Below are 10,462 nucleotides of genomic sequence, written 5' to 3'. Positions count from 1 at the left end.
GCAAACTTCCTAATCGATTAGAGTCTGAAATACACGACTAACAAACGAGTGAACGAGTGGTTTGACTAAATAATAAAAGGAAAAATAACAAAACTTCGTTGTACAGATACAAAAGACGTTATTTTAAATCTTAGATTATCTTCAGTTCAGACTGTACGACGAACAAACGAATCGGCGAAAGTTCACATCTCATTTCTTGGCGTATAAACAGATCTCTGAATTTTCGTGCTTATTGACAGTTTTACTAGCCAGGAAATGACTGGTGATCCAATGTTCGCAAGTTTACTCGCCGTCTATGTCTGATTGACGAATGTCTAAAAGCAAAATTAATGTTTCCAGGTCAGCGAGACAAAGTTGAATTTTGTTATTGTTACTGTTATTAAAATTTCGATATATTGCCCAAAGAGCTGACGTGGAGCAGCATTCTTCACAAGTTGATTTCAGAACAATATAGATATACAACAAGGAATTGTTACGTGCCGAACCATACAGTTGATACACACGACTTTTTCTCTCACGCTAAAATGACAGTGTTGTGACAATAACGGCATCAGGCCACACAAAATTTCTTACGAATGCTAAATCTATGACTGGTAACGACAGTCTGTGGGTTCCAAGAACGGGAAAATTGCCAGGGAAGGGAAACATACGAAAAGAAGGGAATAAAAGTTTCGGTAAATGGTAGATCGGTAATTGGCTAGGTGCAGACGAGGCGTAGTGGCAGAAAGGAGAATGGACGTACCTGCGGCGGAATATGCGCTACGCCCACAGCGGCTGTGGCTGCGGGGCGTCCCGGGGGAAGCGTGCCGGCGGCGGCTGGCGCGCCCTGGCGCTTCCGCGGCCGCGCGCGCCCTTCTTGGCGTCGGGCATGGCGAGGCGCAGCTTCTGCCAGAACAACCGGTCTCCCCACTCCACGACGGTGGCCGTCTTCAGATAGAGCCGCAGGTCGGGGTCCAGGTCGCGCTGCGACACGTCGCCCAGCGAGACCACCACCAGGCGGCGGCGGCGCTCCTTCAGCACCTGGTGCAGCGCCGACTTGAACTCGAAGCGGCACCACTCGGACTGTACGAAGTTCTTGGAGAGGACGACGACGGTGCGCCGCGACGATTCGACCGCCTCGACGACGGTGTCGGCGATGTAGGCGCTGACGTTGAAGTCGCGGTAGTGCAGGCACAGCCGGAACGGGGGGTCGCCCTGCTCGAGGCCCGGCGCCAGCACCTGGCTGACGAAGGCGTCGTCTTTGACGCTGTAGCTGACGTAGGCGTCGAAGAGGCGGTCGGCGTGGTCCTCGTGGAAGGAGGCGGTGGCCTCGTAGCAGTTACGGAAGCGGCAGCGCGACGTGGCCCAGGCGCGCAGCTGGCGGCGGTAGTAGAGAGCGGCGGAGAGTGCGGCCACGGCTGCGAGCAGGCCGGCGAGCGCGAGCAGCGACAGAGGCAGGTAGTCGTGCACGTCGCGCCGGCCCACCGCCTTCGTCACGCTGGCCACCAGCGCGGCGCACGTGGCCGCGTCCAGCTGCGCCACGGCCGGCCCCAGCGCGCACACCACGGCCGACGCGCCCTCCACCTTGCCGTAGTTGGCGCGCAGCCAGCTGCGGAACTGCCGCGTGTACTCGCAGTCGCACGACCAGGGGTTCCCCGTCAGCCCGATCTCCACCAGGTACGGGTTCTGCGACAGCACCCACACCTCGAATCTAGTCAGCTGGTTCCCGTCCAGGCGCAGCACTTGCAGCTGTTTCATGCGCACGAAGGTTCGGTTGTTGATCCTGCGGAGTTCGTTGTCCTGTAGGTACAATTCGTGCAGGTTCTCCAGTTTCTCCAGTTCGAAACCTTGCAGCTCCCTCAACCGATTTTTTTCTAGGTGTAAAATACTCAATTGCCACAGACCGCTGAACGTGTTGTTGTATATGGCCTCTATGTTCGAATTATTAGCGTACAGAATCTTCAGATTTTTTCTTCCGATGAAAGAGTGGCTGGATATTTCTCCGAAATTATTCCCGTCTATGTAGACCTCTGTGGCGTCCATCGGGATGTTAACCGGCATTTCGGTGTAGTCTGCATTCGTACAATCGACGATGTTAGCGGCCCAAGACTCGTCGTGGTAACAGGTACAATTTGGCGGGCACGTCATCTCGCAGTCGCACGCGTCGAAGTCGCAACAGTGGCACAGGGCGAAGCAGTGAGTCTTGTACGTACACAGAAACTGTGACGGCTCGGCTTCCACCAGTGGTATGTAAGTACGGTGACGATTGTAGATGAGCTTGCAGTATATGCTCTCCAGATCCTTGACGTGCGGGTGCTGGCGCAAATGGTCGAGGCTGTTGATTCGCTGGAGCCACTCCATGTCGCAGTCGCATTGGAACGGGTTTCCCCCTATGTAGAAGCTAGGCAGCGGCTTACCGTCTTCTATCGGTGACAGAAGCATAGCGTTCAGTTCCATCGTCACAATCTGATTTGCGTACAAGTCTACCCTCGTGAGGTTAACCTTCTTTAAGAAAGTGTGTGGCTCGACAGTGTGTATCAGGTTATCGTTTAGAAATAACAACTCTACACTGTCTGGAATCGAAGCTTCAGAGATGTGCGTTAGTTTGTTGAAGCTGACGTCCAGCGTCTGTATTCGTAACCTTTCTTCCAGTCTGTAGTGGTTGCCGAGTTCTTCTATGTTGTTTTTGTGCATGTCGAGCCACTGTAAGCTCATTGGGACGAGAGCGTAATCGAACCAGCTTAAATTGTTGTCAGATATATTCAGCCACAGCAGACTGTGCACATTTACGAAGAGGCCGTTAATATCTGTCAGCAAGTTGGCATCTAGCCTAATGGCCTGTAAATTTTTGCTGTCATCAAATGCACCCTGTTCGACATGTTGTATTTTGTTTCGCGCTAGATTGAGTATCTGCAAGGACGGGAGTTCGTCAAAAACGTTTTTACTTATATTCGTGAGATGGTTTCCTATGAGCCGTAAACCGTACAGATTATTCATCCCAGAAAATCCCGGATCGTCTAAGTCTTTAATGAGATTCTCCCCTAAATCTACAGTTCGTAAGAGACGCATCTCGTGCAAGGCCTTCGGAACAGATGTGAGCGCGTTGCCGTTCAGATTCAGATCTTGCAAGCTGCTACAATTACGAAATGCCTCAGGGTGAATATCTTTAAGATGGTTGTTGTCGATAGAGAGAAGGCTCAACACAAACAATCCGTTAAGTGCATATGCATCCAGCTGACTGATTTTGTTGTGAGAAAGTGACAAAGTATGTAGGTTGTTCATAGGAGAAAATGTGTCCGCAGGTATAGCTTCCAGTTCATTGTGGTTCAGGTTAAGTATCTGTAGGGTGTACAGATCACGGAAAAAAGACGGATCTAGCTTTGATATCCGATTATGCGACAGGTTTAGGAGAACAAGTCGTATCAGTCCAGAAAATGTTTCACTGTTGATCCAAGCACTAGTTAGTTCGTTGCTGGAAAGATCTAAAAGAAGCAGGTGGCCAAGGTTAGTGAAGAGTTTCGGAGCAAGCACACTAATGGAATTATTCTGAAGGTGTATTTCTTTTATTACTGACGAACAGTCGAGGAAGAGCTCAGGGGGAAGTGCAACTACTCCATTATTAGAAAGGTCAAATACCTGCAGCGATTTGAGTCCTCCGAGCGCTTTGTCGGCAACTGTAGTGATGGAGTTGTCGTGGAGAAGTAGAGCTCGTAAACGCCGGAGGGTGCTGAAGCCGTTCGGTGGCATCAACACGAACTGATTAAATGATGCGTCCAGCACTTGGATATCGAGTCCACACGGCGGTTCCTTGGGGACCTGTTGGGCGGTCTCCGGCGTTTGTTCGTCTGGAGAACTCATTAACGGTTGAGGTACGGCCACCCTTTCGCGAAAGCCCATCTCAGTTATGTCCTGCAGCCGGTTCCAGCTGACGTTTAGCGTGACCAACGTTGTCAACGGACAGAAGATGCCGTCGGGGAAGGACCAGATGTTGTTGAAGCTGAGATCGAGTCTCTCGAGCTGCGGCACGGGGTCGAAGCTTCGCGGCGACATCTCGAGGCTGAAGGCGGGCCAGTCGGAGTTGTGCGTGCGGACGGTGAGGTTGCGCAGGTCGCGGAGGCCGGCGAGGGCCGCCGAGGGCCACTTGGCCAGCTTGCAGTAGTCGACGGCCAGCTCTCGCAACCGCGACAGGTGCGCCAGCCCGCGCTCCTCGACAGAGCTGCGCCACCGCACCGACGCGTCGCACTCCACGTGCAGCGACGTCGTGTGCTCGGCCGGGATCACGCTGAAGTTAGTCGTGTCGAACTCGCTGTTGACGGTGCGCAGCTTGCACGTGAGGGCCACGTCGGCCGAGTCGCGCAGCCGCTGCCACTTGCAGTCGTCCGGCGCCTCGTAGCGCAGCGGGGGTGGCGGCGGCGCCTGCTCGGCCACAACCACACCCACGGCCAGCAGCGCCAGACTGACGGCCACCGGAGACGGTGCCATTGCCCTGCGGCCGCAGCTTCACCACAATTCACCTCAGCCGCCCGTGCATGACCGCCCACTCAGCCACGCACGTCTCCAGCCGCGTGCCGGCATTTTCGCACAGTCGATAAACAGCGTCTTCCCTCGCTCGTTCTTACGAAATGGCCTCTAGAATTCGTAAATCTTCTTACTGGACAGCTATTTTCTGCAGACGGCAGCCTCTTGCTCGCAGTCAGACCGCCGAGGACGCGACTCGATCGCGTCCTCCCATTACGCGGCGGCACGGCGCTCGGGTGCACGACGGAGAGATAGCGCGAGGAGCTAGATGTATACCCCACGCGTCCGCCGCCTTCGGCTCGCGAGCCGAAACTGATGCTGCTGCGTGTCAGGCTACTGCGGGTTCTCGCCGTGTGGAAACTGTCGGAGGGTGGGGGTAGGGTAGCGGCCCGACCCGACTGCGCCCGAAAGCGGCCGAGCGCCAGGGTGCACTTCGCGCCGTCAACATTCACTCACTCCGCTGTGACGCTCAGCTTAGGCATTTGCGCCGCGTCACTTCGGGGTTACTTCGCTGCCGCGAAATCACACGCTTTAGGGATCTTTTTTCCCTGGAGACGCTAGAGCATACTCTTCTTTCCGCGAGAAAATGCTTTTCCAGTTCACCCTTGCGAATGGGTACGCGTATATGAGGGGAAAGAACTCACGAGCGAGTGTCTCTGCGCTGTTTCTCCTTCCCTTGTAACTTCGTAACCCAGTAAATAACACAGATATGCATTTAAAAATCAGGCCGCGTGCAAATTACGTCTTATGTGGTAAGCGTCTGGTTGATAACTGTTTTCCTTTAATTACTTTTGGCGTTCACTGATTCAGGACAACCGAAGTATTTCACGCCCGGTTGCTCATCAGCTCGAACTTCCGTTTTGAACTGCACTTTTCACGGTATTGGTGTTTACTACGACGATGTTATTATGCGAAATACCGGGTGATCCGAAAGTCAGTATAAATTTGAAAACTGAATAAATCACGGAGTAATGTAGATAGTGAGGTCCAAATTGACACACATGCTTGGAATGACATGGGGTTTTATTGGAACCAAAAAAATACAAACGTTCAAAAAATGTCCGACAGATGGTGCTTCATCTGATCAGAATAGCAATAAGGTGCGTGTGGTTTGAGGTTTTCGGGCGCTAAACAGCAAATAGCAATAATTAGCATAACAAAGTAATACAAAGCAAAGATGATGTTCTTTACAGGAAATGCTCAATATGTCCACCATCATTCCTCAACAATAGCTGTAGTCGAGGAATAATGTTGTGAACAGCACTGTAAAGCACGTCCGGAGTTATGGTGTCTTTCAGCATCCCTAGAGATGTCGGTCGATCACGATGCACTTGCGACTTCAGGTAACCCCAAAGCCAATAATCGCATGGACTGAGGTCTGGGGACCTGGGAGGCCAAGCATGACGAAAGTGGCGACTGAGCACACGATCATCACCAAACGACGCGCGCAAGAGATCTTTCTCGCGTCTAGCAATATGGGGTGTTTTTTTTTTTGTTCTAATAAAACCCTATGTCATTCCAAGCATGTGTGTCAATTTTTACCTCTCTATCTACATTATACCGTGGTTTATTAAGTTTTCAAATTTATACAAACTTTTTGATCATCCGGTACTTAAATTAAAGAAGGCTGACTATACATTTCTAAAATCACCCACAACCATGAAATGTTTTGAGTAAACGAGTCAACAGTAACATTCAAAAACATTCGTAAAACGACTGTTTACTGTAGACAACAACTGATCTTTGCTTGCCAATAAAAGCTGGTCGTGATGACATACATAGTAATGAAATAAATAGCCGGAAGCATCTCTTCTCTCAGTTTCTGAAAATTCTAATACTTTTGAACAATTATGTTTTATTGCATGAACAGGTTTTCGAACCTTTTCAGGTCAACCGATAAGGAAGCGGAAAATATCCCACGCCCGGGTTCCCGGGTTCGATTCCCGGCGGGGTCAGGGATTTTCTCTGCCTCGTGATGACTGGGTGTTGTGTGATGTCCTTAGGTTAGTTAGGTTTAAGTAGTTCTAAGTTCTACGGGACTGATGACCATAGATGTTTAGTCCCATGGTGCTCAGAGCCATTTGAAGCGGAAAATATGTATAAATCATCATGGATCCAATGCACTGCTTTTCTATACGTCCGAATAGCATGAATAATGCGAGCAGTGATTATTCTTTTCCTACATGGATAGAACTATTCTGATTTACTGGGGAATAATGATTTTCATTTAGTTTCGCTTTTCACACACTCTCATCCCATTTTTCACTTGCCGCGCGTGTTGCCGTGCGGTCTCACGCGTAAGCCTAGGGACCGATGACCTCAGCAGTTTTGTCTCATAGTCCTTACCATAAATTTCCAAATTCCAATTTTCCACTTCTCTTAACTGTTAGGTACTTTCAGGTGACTCATTACAAGTGTGAATAGAGAACTTATCTGCTACAACATATGGTGTTCAGGTTTTGTACCTACTAGAGATCAGAAATGAGCTCTGTATACTCAATTTAAAATTACCAGCGAGTTCTCTGACGTCATCTACGAACACCCTGTCCTTGTGTGCCTATAGAATGTACTCTTGAGGCCCCGCCACAGCCCATTTGTCACCTGAGTCTGTTATCCGGTGCAAGCGCACTCGACTCGGTTCAGAAAGGAGAGCGGGTACACGAGTTCGCAAGTGTAACTGCTGATTCGCGGCATTCCCGCTGCAAAGGCAACCGTCTTGGAAGAAACTTACGGCATTACAATTCACTGGAATTTTTTCACACAATCACGATATCGGCTTTATACCCATTCTCAAGTGCAAGTTGAAATACCACAGAATGTCCGACTTGCCTAAATGACAGACGCAAGTTACAGGGTGACAATTATTGAACTATATGAAATAAAATCGTCTTCACTTCTAAATGAAATGACAATTAAATCAAGTACCTACGCTGTCGACAGGCGTTGATATACATCAACAGGGACAGCTGAAAATGTGTGCCCCGGCCGGGACTCGAACCCAGGATGTCCTGCTTACATGGCAGACGTTCTATCCATCTGAGCCACCGAGGGCACGGAGGATAGTGCGACTGCAGGAATTTATCCCTTGCACGCTCCCCCGTGAGACCCACATTCCCAACTTAATGTCCACACACTACGAGTACATTCATAGTGCCCCTGCCCATTACACTCATTACTCGCGGCAGACAATCTTAACGAGTCTCGTAAGAGTTCGAGCAATGCATGTGGATCCAGCACAGAAGAAGAAGGTCAATGGCTGGTTAGCCATCCGAAAGAACAGATACCATCTTCATATTCATATGAGGGGTGTTAGAAAAGTCCGTGCAAAGTCCAAGAGATGGCACCACCGGCGCATATCGAGGTCATGTTTAGTTAGTAGCATCTTTGGAAAGAACGCACACCAAGTTTCAGCCATACTAGTCCATTTTTTATGTTTGGCATTAATGTAAATCAAGGGAATCGAGTGATCATCAAAAAATGGACGAAAACGAATTTCTTATGGTTATTAAACATTACTTTATGAAAGGGAAGACGCCTCAGGAGACTAAAGGGAAGCTTGATAAACATTACTGTAACTCTACACCTTCGAATAGAACAGTTTATAAATAGTTTCAAAATTTTTGGAGTGGTCATATGGGCACAAGTGATGCTGAACGTTCTGGACGCCCTGTGGAGGTTACGATTCCAGAAATTATTGATAAAATCCATGATATAGTGATGGATGACAGAAGAGTTAAGGCACGTGAGATTGCTAGCGCTGTGAGCACCTCGAATGAACGGGTACATAATATTTTGCATAAACATTTGGACATGAGAAAGCTATCCGCAAGATGGGTTCCGCGATTGCTCACGCTTGACCAAAAACTGAATCTTGTGAAGTGTTGTGAGGATGGTTTGGAGCTGTTCAGGAAGATGCGCAGGACTTAAAGCGTCGTTTCGTCACTGTGAATGAAACATTGATACATTACTCTACTCCTGAGCCCAAACAACAATCTAAACAACGGGTTACCAAGGGAGAATCTGAACTAAAAGGGGGAAGACCACTCCTTCGACCGGAAAGGTCATGGCGACTGTCTTTTGGGATTCGCAAGGGATAATCCTCATCAACTATTTGGAAAAGGGTAAAACTGTTACATGTGTATATTACCCATCGTTATTGGCCCGTTTGAAAACCGAGCTGCAAGAAAAACGCCGGCGACTGGACCGCAAAAATAGTCCTTTTCCGTTACGACAATGCACGAGCACACACCTCAGCTGTTGTGGTCACTAAATTAATGGAAATAGAATTCCAACTCGTCCCCCCCCCCCTCCCGCTCCTGTTCTCCCGACTTGGCTCCCTCGGACTACTATTTGTTCCCAAATTTGAAGAAATGGCTGGCGGGACAAAGATTTTATTCAAATGAGGAGGTGACTGTAGCAACTAATAGCTATTTTGCAGACTTGGAAAATTCCCATTATTCGGAAAGGATCAACAAATTAGAACAGCGCTGGACGAAGTGTGTAAGTCTAAAAGGAGACTATGTCGAAAAATAAAAAAGGTTCACCACAAACTCGTAAGTAGTTTTTATTTTTTGCACGGACTTTTCCAATGCCCCTCGTATAACTTCTACACGGTTTGCGTTAGGACGTTCCAAGTGCACGGTTGGTCGCGGGGCATGATGGGAATTAGTATGCGCAGTATAGTTTTGTTTAGCGACGAAGCCTACTTTCATTTGGATGGGTTCGTCAATAAGTAAAATTGGTGCATTTGGGAAACTGAGAATCCGTATTTCACGATCGAGAAGTCTCTTCTACCTCAACGGGTGAATGTGTGGTGTGCAGTGTCTAGTCACAGTATAATCAGTGTGTTATTCCTTGATGGCAAGGTGTCTGTCGAACGGTACGTGAGAGTTTTGGAAGATGATTTCAACCCCATCATCCAAAGTGACTCTGATTTCGACAAGACATGGTTCTTGCAAGACGGAGCTCGATTGAATCGAAGCAGGAGAGTGTTTGATGTCCTGGAGGAGCACTTTGGGGACTGCATTCTGGCTCTGGGGTACCCAGAGCCCACTGGCATGGGCCTCGATTGGCCGCCATATTCTGCAGATCTGAACACATGCAACTCCTTTTTGTGGGGCTGTTTTAAAGACAAGGTGCGCACAGCAACAACCCCGAAAGCATTGCGGAGTGGAAAACAACCATTTAAGGTCATCGACACCATCCAGGTTCCGACACTTCATGGAGTCATGATCGGTTAGCAGTGAATATTACTCTCTTTATACTGCTATACTACTGTACAGATCGGTCCATTGATCGTGATCGGGTCAAATATCTCACGAAATAAGCGTAAAATGAAAAAACTACAAAGACGAAACTTGTCTAGCTTGAAGGGGGAAACCAGATGGCACTGTGGTTGGCCCGCTAGATGGCGCTGCCATAGGTCAAACGGATATGAACTGCGTTTTTTTAAATACGAACCCCCCATTTTTTATTACATATTCGTGTAGTACGTAATGAAATATGAATGTTTTAGTTGGACTACTTTTTTCGCTTTGTGATAGATGGTGCTGTAATAGTCACAAACATATGGCTCACAACTATAGACGAACAGTTGGTAACAGGTAGATTTTGTAGATTAAAATTCAGAACGTAGGTACGTTTGAGCATCTTATTTCGGTTGTTCCAATGTGATACATGCACCTTTGTGAACTTATCATTTCTGAAAACGCATGCTGTCACTGCATGATCACCTGTAAATACCACATTAATGCAGTAAATGCTCAAAATGATGTCCGTCAACCTCAGTGCATTTGGCAATACGTGTAACGACATTGGTTCAAATGGCTGTGAGCACTATGGGACTTAACATCTGTGGTCATCAGTCCCCTAGAACTTAGAACTACTTAAACCTAACTAACCTAAGGACATCACACACATCCATGCCCGAGGCAGGATTCTATCCTGCGACCGTAGCGGTCACGCG

At 48.5% G+C, this 10,462-nt stretch overlaps 1 protein-coding gene across 1 annotated transcript; it reads right to left on the bottom strand.

Annotated features, from left to right (window-relative positions):
* Positions 1 to 837: 837 nt before the first annotated feature.
* Positions 838 to 4,461, bottom strand: LOC124556355 (toll-like receptor 6; the record flags this gene model as incomplete). Its single annotated transcript, XM_047130323.1, has 1 exon — positions 838 to 4,461. A coding segment is annotated over exon 1 (3,624 nt), but the record flags the coding sequence as incomplete, so codon positions are not given.
* Between the last annotated feature and the right edge of the window lie 6,001 nt (positions 4,462 to 10,462).

Source organism: Schistocerca americana, chromosome X (genome assembly GCF_021461395.2).
Source record: "Schistocerca americana isolate TAMUIC-IGC-003095 chromosome X, iqSchAmer2.1, whole genome shotgun sequence".
Lineage (NCBI taxonomy): Eukaryota > Metazoa > Arthropoda > Insecta > Orthoptera > Acrididae > Schistocerca > Schistocerca americana.
This window is presented reverse-complemented; position numbering and strand designations above follow the sequence as displayed.